Here is a 15,539-nt window from a genome sequence, read left to right on the forward strand (position 1 = left end):
GAAGAAAAATGTCAGTCGAGAAGCCTAAACTTTCAAAACTGTCCTTCAGGGGCTTCCCTGGTGGCTCAGTGGTAAAGAATCGCCTGTCAGTGCAGGAGACAAGGGTTCAGTGCCTGGTCCGGGAAGATGCCCACATGCCACAGAGGAACTGAGGCCATGCACCACAACTACAAAGCCAGTGCTCTAGAGCTGCAACTACTGAGCCCACACGCCGCATCTCCTGGAGCGTGCACTCCTACAGCCCATGCTCCATAGCAAGAGAAACCACCACAGTAAGAGGCCTGAGCACCACAATGGACAGGAACCCCCATTTACTGTAACTAGAGGAAGCAGCCTGCACAGCAACGGAGACCCAGCACAGGCAAAGATAATCAAATAAATAAAATCGTTTAAAAAAACAAACAAAAAACTGTCCTTCAAAAGACAGTCCCAGATGGACAAGAGCTGCAGGAGTTCTGCCTGAAGGAAATGCCCCAGCCAGTCGTGCAGGTGAGAGGAAAGGACCCCAGACAGTAACCCCAGGCTCTGGAAAGGAAGACACACAGCGCTGGTGTCAAGGTCATGATGGTTTGTAACAGCGATTTTAGTTTCCTACATGGTTTAAGATGCTAACATAGTCTTTTAAAAAGCATTTTTTAGCCTAAAAGCTGGTGTTATTATAACTTTGGTTTATAACTGCGTCTTGTTTTCTGTAGAACTAAGAAACTGATGTATCTACCAATTTCTATTTATGTTACTGGACATGCAAGTAATACAAGTGATTTTGTGACATCAACAACTGAACCAAGTGGGACAAAGCTGTAAAGGAGTGGAGTTTTCATGAGCTGTTCATGTCAGACTGATACAAACCCAGATAGGATAGTTGTGACTCTAGGATGCTAAATGTAATCCCACCACAAAGAAGATACACAGAAGGGGATGAAAACGGAACTTGAGCATTTTACAACATAAGGTCAGTTAAACATAAAGATGACAGCTCTGCAGGAGATGAGGGACAAAAGAACTTACAGGGCATGAAAACAAACAGCTAAACGCCAGGAGCAGAGCCCTCCACAGCACTTAGCCTCAAAAGGACATTCTGACACAGGCTGCAGCACGGATGGACCTGGAGGGCACTGCACTCAGTGGAGGAAGCTGTTCACAAGAGGAGACATGCCCTGTGACCCCACTTACATAAGGTACATAAGTCATCAGGTTCACAGAGACAGAAAGGAGAATGGAGGGTGCCAGGGGCTGGGGGAGGGTGGGGAGCGAGCATTTAATAAGTAGAGCTCTGGTTTTGCAAGATGAAGACTCTGAGATAGACGGTGGTGAGGGCTCAGAGCGCTGTGCATGTATGGAATACCCCTGGGCTGTGCACTTACAGGCAGCTGAGATGGTGTATCTATGCCATGTGCGGTGCTGGTGGTGGTGTAGTCCCTAAGCCGCGTCCAACTCTTGCGACCCCATGGACGATAGCCTGCCAGGCTCCTCTGTCCATGGGATTTCCTACACATGCCAGGCTAGGTATGTATTTTACTAGAATTAAAGCCTGAAAGAAAAGAGACTTAAGAGCATAATAATCAAATGCAATATGTGAGCTTGATTGTATCTCAGCTCAAAAAACCACAGTTATAGAAGGTGGTTTGGGGACAACTCAGTACATTTGAATGTGAACTGGGTGGGAGGTGATGACTAGGAATGTGGTTAATTATATTTGAGATGCTGATGTTTTATAGGGATGGGTGTTGAGCAATAGGAAATTGCTGATTCATTCTGAAGTGGGCCAGGTAAGCAGAGAGATAGACAGAAGAAGTGACCTTGGCAAATATTGACAGTGACTGGATTCAGGAAGTGATTACATGGATACACATTACATTCTTTCTGCTTTTCATTAATACGAAAATTTTCTTAATTAAAAGAAAATATCAATTCCATGTAACAAAGGAGATCACAAACAAAATGAAAAAGCAGCTCATGGAATGGAAGAAAATCATTACAAATCACATTGATAAGGGGTTGATACCCAAACTATGTAAAGAATTCACACAACTGAATAGCAAAAAAAAACCAAACCAACCCAAACAATATGATTTAAAAACAGGCAGAGGAACTGAATAGATATTTTCCCAAACAAGAGATACAAATGGCCAACATGCACAGGAAAGGTCCTCATGAAAGTATCACTGATCATCAGGGAAATGCAAATCAAAACCACAGCTCCCTGTTATCTTGTATCATTAGAATGTTGTTGCTGTTTAATTGCTGAGTTGTGTCTGACTCTTTGCAACCCCAAGGACTGTACCCTGCTAGGCTTCTCTGTCCATGGGATTTCCCAGGGAAGAATACTGCAGTGGGTTGTCACTTCCTTCTCCAGGGATCTTCCCAACCCAGGGATTGACCCTGCATCTCCATGTCTCCTGCATTAGCAGGCAGATTCTTTACCACTGAACCACCGGGGAAGCCATACTATTAGAATAGCTATTATCAAAAAGAAAGAAGTAATAAGTGCTGGCAAGGATGTGGAGAAAAATGAACGTTGTGCACTGCTGGTAGGAATGTAAATTGGTGCAGCCACTGTGGAGAACAGTATGGAGACTCCTCAAATAATTAAAAAGAGAATTACAATATGACCCAGTGATTCCAGTTCTGGGTATTTGTCCAAATGAATGAAACCAATATCATCAGAAGAGTTGTCTGCATGCTCATATTCACTGTGGCACTATTTACAAAAGTCAGGCTCTACTACAAAGCCACAGTCATCAAGACAGTATGGTATTGGCACAAAGACAGAAATATAGATCAATGGAACAAAATAGAAAGCCCAGAGATAAATCCACACACATATGGACACCTTATCTTTGACAAAGGAGGCAAGAATATACAATGGAATAAAGACAATCTCTTTAACAAGTGGTGCTGGGAAAACTGGTCAACCACTTGTAAAGGAATGAAACTAGATCACTTTCTAACACCGCACACAAAGATAAACTCAAAATGGATTAAAGATCTAAATGTAAGACCAGAAACTATATAACTCCTAGAGGAGAACATAGGCAAAACACTCCGACATAAATCGCAGCAGGATCCTCTATGATCCACCTCCCAGAATTCTGGAAATAAAAGCAAAAATAAACAAATGGGACCTAATTAAAAGTAAAAGCTTCTGCACAACAAAGGAAAATATAAGCAAAGTGAAAAGACAGCCTTCTGAATGGGAGAAAATAATAGCAAATGAAGCAACTGACAAACAACTAATCTCAAAAATATACAAGCAACTCCTGCAGCTCAATTCCAGAAAAATAAACGACCCAATCAAAAAATGGGCCAAAGAACAAAATAGACATTTCTCCAAAGAAGACATACAGATGGCTAATAAACACATGAAAAGATGCTCAACATCACTCATTATTAGAGAAATGCAAATCAAAACCACAATGAGGTACCACTTCACACCAGTCAGAATGTCTGCGATCCAAACGTCTGCAAGCAATAAATGCTGGAGAGGGTGTGGAGAGAAGGGAACCCTCCTACACTGTTGGTGGGAATGCAAACTAGTACAGCCACTATGGAGAACAGTGTGGAGATTCCTTAAAAAATTGCAAATAGAACTGCCTTGTGACCCAGCAATCCCACTGCTGGGCATACACACTGAGGAAACCAGAATTGAAAGAGACACATGTACCCCAATGTTCATCGCAGCACTGTTTATAATAGCCAGGACATGGAAACAACCTAGATGTCCATCAGCAGATGAATGGATAAGAAAGCTGTGGTACATATACACAATGGAGTATTACTCAGCCGTTAAAAAGAATACATTTGAATCAGTTCTGATGAGATGGATGAAACTGGAGCCGATTATACAGAGTGAAGTAAGCCAGAAAGAAAAACACCAATACAGTATACTAACACATATATATGGAATTTAGAAAGATGGCAATGATGACCCTGTATGCAGGACAGCAAAAAAGACACAGATGTGTATAGTGGACTTTTGGACTCAGTGGGAAAGGGAGAGGGTGAGATGATTTGGGAGAATGGCATTGAAACATGTATAATATCATGTAAGAATCGAATTGCCAGTCTATGTCCGATGCAGGATATGGCACGCTTGGGGCTGGTACACAGGGATGACCCAGAGAGATGTTGTGGGGAGGGGGGTGGGAGGGGGGTTCATGTTTGGGAATGCATGTACACCCGTGGTGGATTCATGTCAATGTATGGCAAAACCAATACAGAATTGTAAAGTAAAATAAAAAATAAATTAAAAAAAAAAAAGCAACCTAAGTGTCAGGTCCATCGACGAATAGATGGATAAAGAAATTGTAGTGCATATAAAATGGAATATTATTCAGCCATAAAAAAGGAAACCTTGCCATTTGGGACAATGTGAATAGCATTATGACACATGAAATAAGTCAGGTAGAAAAGATGGGCACGGTATGATTACACTTATGGTGGAATCTGAAAAAAAAAAAAGGGAGCTCGCAGATACAAAAAAAAAAAACCCAAACAGATTGTGGTTCCAGAGGTGGGGCTAGGGGTGGTAGAATGGGTAGAGGGATCAGAAGGCACGAACTCCAGTTACAAGCTCTGAGGATGTGAAAGCTGCGTGGTGACTATAGTTTACAAAAGAAACCCATCAGGTGACACCACAGAGCTTCTGGGAGGAGCAGGTCTCCTGAGACGAGTCTGAGGGTCTCCTCTGATCCAGGGGTCCTGCAAGCTGGGTGCCACCCTGCGTAGACTCTCTTGATGTTTGCAGCATGGGCGTGGGTACCCACCTTCCCAGACAGCAGCCTCAGACCCGCCCTTCCCCCACACCCCTGATGCTCAGCACAAACTCACAGAGCATTTCTTTGTTGAACATTTCAGTGGAACAGAAAATCCGCCTGTTTGAGCCAGAAATGAGACATTTCCTTCCAGATCTTTGTTTATCTAAAAAATAAAACCCCCGACCACCCACACATTTGCAGCTTCCATGTGACACGTGATATCTGGACAATCCACCCCCCACTGCTGCCTAAGGCAGGGGCCTGCAGCCCATCCCATTGGACCCGAGGGCAGCAGCAGTCACACTTGCCACCCAGGGATGCAGAAGGGCCTCTGTGTCACCCTGTCTGAGCTGAAGAAGAGTCTCCAGCATGTTTTGGAAATTAGCCAAGCGGAGGCCACACGTCACTCCCTCTGCATTGCAGCATGTCCTTCCTCCATCACAACATCCTGTGGAGCCCAGGGCAGCGGTGACCCCGATTCCACCCACCACCCTCTCGAGATTGTAGAAAACCCCCTTTCCACAGCTTGCTTTTTGGACTGACACTCACCATGGGCTTGAAGGTGACAAGCACTTCGCAGGACATGCCGGCTGACAGTGGGCCTGGGGGGTCAAAGCTGTGGGAACAACAACGGAGCAGGGCTGAGCCTCCTGCCCTCATGGACCACAGCTAGGCTGGAGCCACTGTCCCAGACAGCCAGTGCCCGGGCAGGCCGTTGAGAACCTCCTTTTCACCCTGTCCCGGGGGCTGAGCCCCTGCTGCCTCCCTGGGGCTCAGTTCACAGGAGATGCTCCAGGGACATCTGAATGTCAGTTGTGTGAGTGAAGGAAGGGAGGGAGAGAGGAGGGAGAGAAAGGGGGAAAGGAGGGAAGGGGGAGGGGAAAGGGAAGGAGGGAGGGAAGGAGGGGCCAGCCTTAGAGGGTGCAGATGCTATAGCGTGAGCAGCGGTCATGGCTCCCTGGGGGGCATGAGCCAGGCCTGGAACAAAGGGTCTAGGACTTTGGTTTCAAGGTGAGGGGCTGTAAGCCAGGCAGGGAGCTGGGACTGAAGGTGCTACATTCAACTGGAGCCATCTGAGCCCCACTTCAAGTAAAAGGATCAGGAAAACAGCCTCACATTCCCAGTGATTCTGGAAGGACTTTGTCTGAATTTGTCTGAAAAAAAGGAGCTCCCCACAAAATTGCTAACACAAAACACAAGGTCCATTTTCACAAGGTTGGATTTTACCTCTTGTACTTTGCTTAGAAACACAAGCAAAAACTTAATATTAAAATCTCTCTCTGGCTGGCAGAGTCCCAGGGGCTCAAGGCAGAAGTAGACCCGAGCTCCTCGTGTCGGGAGGGAAGTGTTCTGGTGCTGGACTAACAGAGTCCCAGAATGGCATCTCACCAGTGGATAGGTCAAAACCCAGACTTGAAAGCTGTGCACAACCGACAGGGACATGGCAAGGGGCAGGGCCAGACCCCAGGACCTCAGGTGGCAGAATTACTGTAGGGAGACTTCTACAGATGTGAGAAAAGAACCAGAAATATCAGCTGATCTGAAAGAGAGCTTGGGATTTTCAGAAATGAAGAATATGGCAACTGGAATTGGAAATGAAATTAGCAATTTCAACAGCCGATTAGATACCCTAAAAGAGAGAAGAAGTGAATGGAGGGACAGACCCTAGAAACTTGCTCAGAGAGATGATGGCAAAGGGGAGGGGAGAGGCGGTGTGATACAGGTGTCAGGAAGCATGGGGCTGCAGAGCAGACAGGTTTCAAGTTGAGCACAGAGGGCCGGTCTGTGAGGATGGATGGGGACAGTGTGTGAAGGGCCAGGGATGAGGGATCTCCACAGTTGTTGGCAGAGGCTGACCAGGAAGCACAGGGAGTTCTAAAACAGCTCTAGGAGACAGAGATCCACAGCAGACATGGTGGTGGACATGCTAGACCCCAAGGGCCCGGTGACCTCATGGCGATCAGAGGAGGCTGGATAACCTATGAAGACAGGGGACTGGTCGGAAAGCCGACTTCCAACAGCAATAGCATAAGCCAGCAGACAGGGAGGAATATCCTCATGGTGTTGAGAGAAAGCGCTGCCCATAAAACGTTCCTGATCCAGGCTGGGGAGGGTGACTTGGGCTGGCTGAGGTGATGTGACCAACCTACTGTGCGCCCCCGCCCACTCCTCCAGAAACCACAGGGAGAACTAGCCACACGGGAAAGCCCCGCTGTCAGCACGCTCGGACAGTGGAGGACACACTGGTGATAAACATGGAACAAGGGAAGACAGAAAAAGGAGCAAAGATCCTGCATCTGGCTCACAAGCTGCACAGAACGGACAGTGAGTCCAACGGGGAGACTGACCGGAGCCCCGGCCAGTGGCACAGCCCTGGAAGGCACCACAGGCAGTGGACAGGGCCTCGGAGGCTGCAGCACTCACACAGCAGGAGCCACGCAGACTTGGGTACTTAGAGCCCCGGGCACCTCCCCACTGATGACCAGGCCTCCCTAGGACCAGTGCCCTCCTGGGCCGGTGCCTGAGCGGCAGAAGCCAGGAGGGGGAGGAGAAAAAACCCTTAACGAAGAAGTCAAAACGCTTAAGAAGCAGAAGAGAAGCAGGCCCTGCAGAGAGACACAGTAACGGTTGTTATGAGGAAAATGAGGGAAAACAAAATAAGAAGGAAGAGAGGATTCCAGGGACCAGAAGGGATCACAGACAAGAGGATCCAGCTCAGGCATCAGCAGAGTCTCAAGAGAAGAAACCTGAAACTCTAGAGCAGACTGAAAATTTAAAGAGTTCAAGTACACAGTCCTGAAATAAAAAGACGGCTTTTCTCTTTACTTTGAGGAGGCTAAGGCCCCACAGGGAGCTCTCACTCAGAGCCATTGACCTCAAAACACAGAGGAGGAAATGTAAAGCCATTCATCAGGGAAAATGGGGCTGGCCTGAGGAAGGGGGCCGAGACACTTCAGAAAATGCCCGCGGGCCCCAAGTGTGGTTCAAACAAAGAGGCTCTGGGAGAAGCTGCAGGGACTAAGGCCCTGCCCATGGCTGCCCCACTGCCTACTCCACGTGGATGAAGTCCTGCAGGTCCTCGTCCACGCCCACCAGCTTGCAGTAGTTAATCGTGTAGGTGGCGTTGATCAGCGTGATCTTCTTCTTGTACACTTTGCCCACATCAAAGTCCTAGGAAAAGCGAGTGAAAAGTTAATACTCAAAGCTCTCTGGTGGCTGCTTCTCGGCACCTGACAGCCATGCCTGGGAGACCAGGACATCTCCCTGGTCTCCCAGGACCTCCGCCTCGGGCAGGAAGGGGGTGCCTGGGGGCCAGGGGGTGCGGGTCCCCCAGCAAAGGGTTGGGTGGTGCCTGGCTCCTCCAGGAGAACTGGGAAGTTGTGATGTCCCAGCCTCCCTAGGACCAGTGCCCTCCTGGGCCGGTGCCTGAGCCCTTCCGCGGGACCCTGTCACCCTCAACCCCAGGTGAGGACACTGGTACCAGGACCCTGGGCTCACCTTGAAGTGGATGAACTTGGGCTTGCTGTTGAAGGGGCACCCTCTGAACTCACGCCCTGATGCCACCTGTTTGTGGATCACCCCACTGCGTAGCCGTTGCATCGTCCGCGCCAGGATGTCCTTGTCCATCTTTGTTCCGCCCACCGGCTTCCGGTCCACATCCTCCTTGGATACCTGGGGATTGACAGGGCCGTCTGGAAAGCCTGGCCAGGCCTCCCTGAAGGCAGCTGGGGAGTGAGGGACATGAACAGCTAGGGTCACTGAGGCCACATGGGGCAGAGAGGGAGCCACATGGGGAGGGGGGCATGCAACATCCAAGGTGGGGCACCAGCAAGGTGGTGGGGGTGGGGGAACAAGAGGCTGAGCAGAGCCATCCACGACCTAGAGGATTTCTGGAAAATAATGGCAGAGGGGGGTTTTCTAGATTTTTTTGTTGTTGTTCAGTTGCTCAGTTGTGTCCCACTCTTTGCGACCTCATGGACTGTAGCATGCCAGGCTTCCCTGTCCTTTACCATCTTCCAGAGTTTGCTCAAACTCATGTTCATTGCCATCCAAGTATCTCATCCTCTGTTGTCCCCTTCTTCTCCTGCCCTCAATCTTTCCCAGCATCAGGGTCTTTTCCAATGAGTCAGCTCTTCACATCAATTGGCCAAAGTATTGGAGCTTCAACGTAAGTCCTTCCAATGAATATTCAGGGTTGATTTCCTTTAGGATTGACCAGTTTGATCTCCTTGCAGTCCAAGGGACTCTCAAGAGTCCTTTCCACCACTACAGTTTGAAAGCATTTTAAAATCAGGCCAAGAAAAAGTTTTTCAAAATTTCTACAGGAAGCAACATTTTTTCAAGTGGCACAAAAGTGCAGCCCTGACAGTCTCAGTGACTTAGAGAGGGAGCCTCTGGGGGCCTGGTTCTGGCGCCGGAGCCAACCCAGGGACTAGCACCCTCCTGCCCTCGCACTCCGGGGTGGAAGCTGGCCTGCTGACCAGTGACCCCTGTGCAGTGACCCCAAGCCTGAGTGGGGTAGTGCCCAGCTCTGGCCCAGTCAGCCAGGCCTCCTCAGAACCAGCAGAACCAAATGGCTTGACCCTCAGAATGATGGGAATGAGTTTGCCCACAGATAGGGGCGATGCCCTCCAGGGTGGCCAGAAACAGAGCTGGGGCCAGCATCCTGCCACATGCACTGGACACTTGCCAACTTCATGGCTCACGGAGCTATGCCTGCTGGGATGACCACTGCCCTGACAGAAGGCTGTCAAAGGAAGTGTGAGCAGGCCTTCCAGCCACAGGCTTCCCAGTGGTAAGTGCAGGAATCAGGGCTCACTCCCCCACCCTGAGCCCCAGCCTGCACCTGATGTGTGCAGGCCCCTGCTGGCCTGTGTGCTATAGGGGAGGGAGGCAGTCAGAAGGAGCCACAGAGCAGGATCCATGAGCGAGGCCCCAGCAGTCACCAGGACGGGGTGGGGATGGGTGGGGGAGATGGGGCTGTGTCTATGTCTGAGGAGCTACCTGGAAAGGCTTGTAGTCCTCCTTCCAGAGCCCAGGGATCTCAGGCCAAGCCAGTGTGTCCTCCCCGCTGAGGCTGCTCCCATCCCCCTGGACAGACTCGCTGGAGATGGCTGTCAGCAGCAGAGAGGACTGGTAGAATCTGGACCTGTTCTCCTGGAGTTGGGGGAGAAAGACACGGCTCACTCTAGAAAAGAGAACATGCCGACGGGAGGAGGACCCCCAGGACCCCCACACACAGATGGCAAGGAGGACCCCGGGACCCCAGGCCCCACTCTGCATCAGAGACCAGAGCACACATCATTTGTCACTTCCATTTAGAGTACAAGTGTCTACACATCACAAAAGCCTTTCTCCAGGGCCCACATATATGCTGGAATCCCCTTCACAGACCTTTATCTGCTCTGGGGCTGGACCTGGCCTCTGTCCAGGGACATCAGGCTGGAATAGGGATGAGGGTGGAGGTTGACATTGCTGCAGTTGAGAGAGAGGCCCCCCGCGGAGAAGAGCAGGAGCACTCTGGCTGGTGGGCAGGTGTGAGACAACAGGGAGGAGGCAGCAGGAGGTGCAGGTGGGTGCTGCCCAGGACGGCAGGGCGGAGAGGGGCACTGAGAGGAGTGGAGACCCTGGGGGGCAATATGCAATGAAGCCTGGGGGCCCAGCCGGCAGCACCATTGTTAGAGCCCAGTGAGCTGGGCCTTCAGGTTGGGGGTGCACAGGGCAGAAGTGGAAGGGCCACCCAGGCTCAGGACAGGGTCCCGAGATCCCTGTCCCACATCTTCAGGCACAGTAAGCAGGTCACCGACACAGTGCACATGGAAGGCGGCCCGAGACGATCCTGTTTAGGGTATGAGTGGCTGTGGGGTCTGCCTCCCAGTGGGTGAGGCACCAGAGACCGGGGGCTGCCTGCCTGCACCTGCGCTGTCACCGGGGAGGCTGCCACACGCCTGCCTTGGGAGGGAGCCTCGAGGCCATCCATGGCCCTGGTGGTGGGGGTGGGGCATCAGACCCAAGCACCGGGAGGAAAGGTCCTGGGGCCAGGGCGCTCTCCGTGGTGCTGATCTTGGCTGGCAGGCACGGTCCTGTGCTGCCAGAGCCTCCACTCACCAGGGGACAGCAGGGCGGGGCCTCTGTGCTCTGCCCATCGCAGACAGTGGCCACATAGCTCCAGGTCTGGTCCCTCAGGCTCCACTGGCGTGCGGGTCTCGGGGGTTCAGGCCGTGGCCTCCTCCGGTCCTCCATGGCCTCCTCCTTCAAGAGCCGATTCACAATCTCCTGCTTCCTGCGCTTCTGCTCCTCCTCGAAGGCGCTGCAGGGAATGCTGTCAGGGCCAAGAGCCAGACGACCCCGACCCAAGAGGCTGGGCCCACTGGGCTCCAGGGGAGCAGATGAGGAGGCCCAAGGGCGGCCGGGCCAGACACCCGGGGCACCAACCCTGGGCTCTCGTGTCCCTGCTCTCCTAGTCCCCAGGCTTCTGGGGCCCAGCTGAGGCTCAGACCAGGGCAGCCTTGGGTGGGAGGGTGCTGCTCCCCACTTGTCCCTCCCACAAGCCAGGACTGAGAGCCTCAGATGCCGAGGAGCTGCTCCCCAACCCTGAGACCCCTGCAGGTGGGGCGATGGTATGACTACGGGACACTCCCTAGCAGGACCAGGAAGCCACAGCTGGGCAGATGCTAACAGTGACCACGACAGGCTGGGCTAGGAAGCGGGGGGAAGGGACAGGCCTCCAGCAGGAAGAGGAGACACAGAGCCTAGTGTGCAATGCTGGGCTAGGTGGGAGAGCTGTGAACTCGCCCTAGCATCTTGGGAAGCCCTCCAGAGGACCCTTTTCTCTCAGGGTGGGTGCAGCCTGGGACCTGTGAATGGGGACCTTGAAAGCCCAGGGGTTCTGGGGGATGACGGGGTGCAGCATGGACTGAGGCATTACTGAGCACCTGAGACCAGAAAGTGAGCCCAGGCTACCCTTGCCTTCTGGGAGGGAGGAGAGGGCTAGTGGGGGGCAGGGAGTACAGAGACAAAGGAGTGAGCCACTCAATGTGGGGGCACGCCTGGTGGCAGAGTCAGGAGGGGCTGTGCTCTGAGGCCCAGGAGAGGTACCTTGCATGGGGTTGGGGTGGAGGGGAGACACAGGGCGAGAGGCAGCCTCATTAGTTGTGGCAGACGTGCTCCCACTACCCTGGGGTACTCCCAGCATGCTCACCGGTTCTGGGCCTCCAACTCCTGGCGCCGGCGCTGATGGCACAGGTGCTTGAAGGCATCCCCACCTTGGGCCAGGATCGCCTTCTTCTCGGCCTGGGCCTGCTGTTCCGCCAGCTCTGTCTTGGTCTGGCCCCATGCTTGAAATTTCCGGAGCGTTTCCTTGGGAAAGGAGAACATGGAGGCTCCAGCATCTGCAGGTGTATGCGGGCACACTGGGGCTTTCTATCGGGTGGGTGGCCTCACACTGCACCAGAGACACAGGTGGTGAGGACGTCACCACCGCTCCCCCTGCACCCTCAGCTGCCTCTCCTGAAAATCCTCCAGGGCTTCCCTTGCAGATCCCTTCCCACATCCCTGGCCTAACTGACCCCCAGGCCCCACTTTCCCCAGGAAGGCCTGGGATGCCAGCACACGGCATGCTGAGCCTGAGAGGCTGTCCAAGGGCAGGTGGGTGCATGCGGTCCCACCTGGATCCTGGAAGAGCTCCTACCCGGTTGGCGGAGATACTGTTCTTCAGGGCCAGCACCGCGTCCATGCGCCTGCGCATGTGCTCTCGGGTCTCCAGCTCCTCCTTCTGCTCCTGCTCACGGATCCTGAAGGGAGGGCCTGGTCACCACTTAAGCAGCCTCAGGGCTGGGAGGAGCCCCAAGAAAATAGCCAACAAGTGGGAAGAGAGCTGGGCTGCACATGAACCACGAGAAAACAGTGAGATCAGTTTCTCTAGATCAGTCCTTGTCTGAAAACAGCAGCTGTTAGCTCAAAACTGAAAACACACGATGACATGAGGGTTCAATGATAAAATCAGAGAATTTCAACATAAAGGCAAGTGACCCACTTTCTCAGGCTTGCCCTTGGCGGGGGTGAGGTGGACACATGGAGATTGAGGAGAAGGAATGACGCACCTCCCCAACGAGGCCTTCAGGAACTTCAGGGCCTTCCGGTGGTTCTTCTGGGCTTCCTCCACCAGCTTCTGCTGCCGGAGTCCAAGCTCCTTCTGCAGGTGCACGCATTTCCTGCAGGGGCGGCGGGTGGGGAGGATGAGAACATGTGCTGTGGAGAAGGGGGGACAGGAACACGTGCTGTGCAGACCCGGAGGGGACTGAGGCCAAATGCATGAAGGAGGACCCTGCGCCGTGCCTGGGGGAGGCAGGGAGATGGGGACCCCACAGGTATCCATGGGCTTAGATTCCACGGAAGCAGGAGATCCGGCGACAGGTAGAGTGGGAGCTGGAGGAAACCTGTGAAGGTGGGATGGGGGGCACGGACTCCCCTGGGGTGAGAGGTCGGGCCCCCTGGCCTGCAGCACACCTTGTCCTCCTGCCCTGTGCTCAGAAGGGGCTGCCCCCGGGGAGTGGGCAGTGTCAGGCCTCAGGGAGGATGGGCTGAAGGAGTGGTCAGAGAGAGAAAATGGCCGGGTGTCCAGGAGGAAGCCACTGTCAGGTCAGGGAGTGAGCATGGCTCCAGCCACTCTGGCCGGGGCTGGGAGGATGGGCCTGGGCGGGCAGGCAGGGGAGGGGTCAGGCAGGACCCCAGGCCTGGACCCACCGGGCCCGTAGCAGCCTGTTCCGCTCTGCCTTCTCCGAGGCCCCCATCTCCCGGTGCAGCTGCTTGGCTGCCCGCTCCTGAAGGCCTCTCCTGGCGGCTGCAGCCTCCTCTTGGGCCGACTTGCGGGCATCCTCCAGCTGCCCCTCCTGGACCTCGATCTGCCACAGGGCGCTCCTGGCAGGCAGGGGTGTTCACGTCAGCCAGGGGTAGGAGACTGGGCTACCCCCTGTGTGGCGGCCACTCCAGGGATGTGGCACTGCATCTGACTGACGACACCCGGGCCCCTGCCACCCACAGCTCTGCTCTCTGGGTGCCGGGGAGTAGAGGCCCTGCCACATGGCGCTCACCCTCTTACCTGCCTTTTACCATGTCCCACCCCTTATGATATAGGCTCCTCGCAGCAGGGTTTTCTGGGATTTTACTCACTGACAACACCTAAGTGCTGGGATCAACCCCTAAGGGCTGGGATCAGGGTCTGGCACTCAGCATGTGCTTGGTGACAGTGAGTGACTGTTTGAACTCCCAACCCCCAAGGTCAGGTGTGCCCACAGCGTTCCAGGTGGAATGGCACACGTGCGCCCCTGGAGGATGGCCTTGGGGTCAGCTGACACTTGCTCTGTGGCCCGCCCACCCTCAGCCCACACTGCGTTGGGGGGCTCGTTGATGTCCCTGTGGCCTGGGGTACCCTTGATTCTGGGCACACAGGCTCCAGCAGCAACACCGAGGGCCCTGAAGGCACATCCCCCTGAGAACAGGTTCAAGAGTGACTTCTGGTTGGTCATAGGCCAGGGGGAGGGCTGCCAGGGGTCAGCACATGACACCCCTGGCGTGGCTGCCATGGGCATAGGCTTGGACACACTGGCCCAGAGGTGGTGGCCAGTTCAGGGAAGCGCCAAGCAGCGGACAGGGCTATCTACGAAGCCTTGGTGCCCACAGAGCAACATCCAAGGAAGAACCAACAATGAGGCCATGGAGCTGGAAGCTGAAGCTGATGACTGTACCAGAGGCCGGAGGGCCCACTGCGCTGTCCAAGGCGGACACTGACTGGGCCATGGAACTGGGTGGGCTTCCAACAGGAGCCAGGAGGGGCCTGGATGGCCCTGCTCAGCCGTGATGCAAACGGCAGTGGACTCTGCAGCCATGAAGGGAGGTGCCTCATGGCTGCTGTGTTGGGAGGAGGAGTGGGCGCAGGGCAGTAAACACTGCAGGGTCCGCACACCTAACGAGGCGGGGGGCACCCATGGTCGCTGGGGATGGGGTGCACGAGGAGACGTCTGAGGGGACATCTGATGTGTGTTTTCTTGCGTGCAAATTAGACCTTAGCTGATTAGTAAGAAAGTAAGTAGGTATTGGCCATGCCCACATGAGGAGGGGCAGGCAGCTGGGCTCCCTGGGTCAGGGCCTGAGGAGCAGGCAGCTGGGCATGGTCAGCAGACTGGCATTTGGTGGGAGGATGAGTGAAAACACAGAGGGAAATGAGTGGCAAGTTTCTGAAGGTCAGAGAAGAGATAGAACAGATCAGACAGGAGACAAGGGTGAGCCTCTGAAGGTCAGAGAAGAGAAGGGACAGGTCAGACGGGAGACAAGGGTGAACCTCTGCTTTTGTTGGAGCTGGACTTCCAGGCATGAATTCCTGTTTCAGCAGACACACAGAAGAACATGTGCTTCCCAGCTCTGTCTGAGGGACAGCCTGGAGCAGTGGGTCCCCCTGGTATCCACCCTGGATCCCTAAACACCGTTCTCTCTGCAAGAAACCGGTTCTGGGCACACCTGGCAGGTCCAGGGCTGGGCAACAATAAACAAGCAGGAACTTGTTGTTATCCCCAGAAAGTGCTGGAAAAACGACAGGGAACCAGCTTGAAAGAGGTCCCACTGGCCAAACTGGGGACAATGGGAGCATCGGAACGAATGAAGATGGAGCAGGAACAAGTCACTGAGCAGAAAAGAAATTGGAGAGTCTGCACTGACACAGAGAGACGTGAAGACAACATTGTTCTCTACAGCAGGATGAGAACTCGCACACTTAAAGACTCACAG

The 15,539-nt window shown here is 53.6% G+C and overlaps 1 protein-coding gene across 5 annotated transcripts in view; it reads right to left on the reverse strand.

The window, feature by feature from the left end:
- The window catches only part of CFAP74 (cilia and flagella associated protein 74), an 86,034-nt gene that overhangs the window by 35,884 nt on the left and 34,611 nt on the right, over window positions 1-15,539 (reverse strand). For all 5 annotated transcript variants that reach the window (XR_005725065.1, XM_040264047.1, XM_040264046.1 and 2 more), the window contains exons 7-17: window positions 13,503-13,676; window positions 12,860-12,970; window positions 12,448-12,550; window positions 11,959-12,116; window positions 10,866-11,067; window positions 10,152-10,199; window positions 9,762-9,914; window positions 8,256-8,429; window positions 7,810-7,928; window positions 5,307-5,373; window positions 4,831-4,920 (exon numbers count right to left, since the gene is read on the reverse strand). Coding sequence is in view for 4 of the 5 variants with exons in the window: in XM_040264047.1 (XP_040119981.1) it covers window positions 4,831-4,920; window positions 5,307-5,373; window positions 7,810-7,928; window positions 8,256-8,429; window positions 9,762-9,914; window positions 10,152-10,199; window positions 10,866-11,067; window positions 11,959-12,116; window positions 12,448-12,550; window positions 12,860-12,970; window positions 13,503-13,676 (1,399 nt within the window). In the remaining variant the exon portion in view is untranslated. The remainder of the gene's footprint in view (window positions 1-4,830; window positions 4,921-5,306; window positions 5,374-7,809; window positions 7,929-8,255; window positions 8,430-9,761; window positions 9,915-10,151; window positions 10,200-10,865; window positions 11,068-11,958; window positions 12,117-12,447; window positions 12,551-12,859; window positions 12,971-13,502; window positions 13,677-15,539) is intronic.

Source organism: Oryx dammah, unplaced genomic scaffold, assembly GCF_014754425.2.
Source record: "Oryx dammah isolate SB20612 unplaced genomic scaffold, SCBI_Odam_1.1 HiC_scaffold_21, whole genome shotgun sequence".
In the NCBI taxonomy this organism is placed as follows: domain Eukaryota; kingdom Metazoa; phylum Chordata; class Mammalia; order Artiodactyla; family Bovidae; genus Oryx; species Oryx dammah.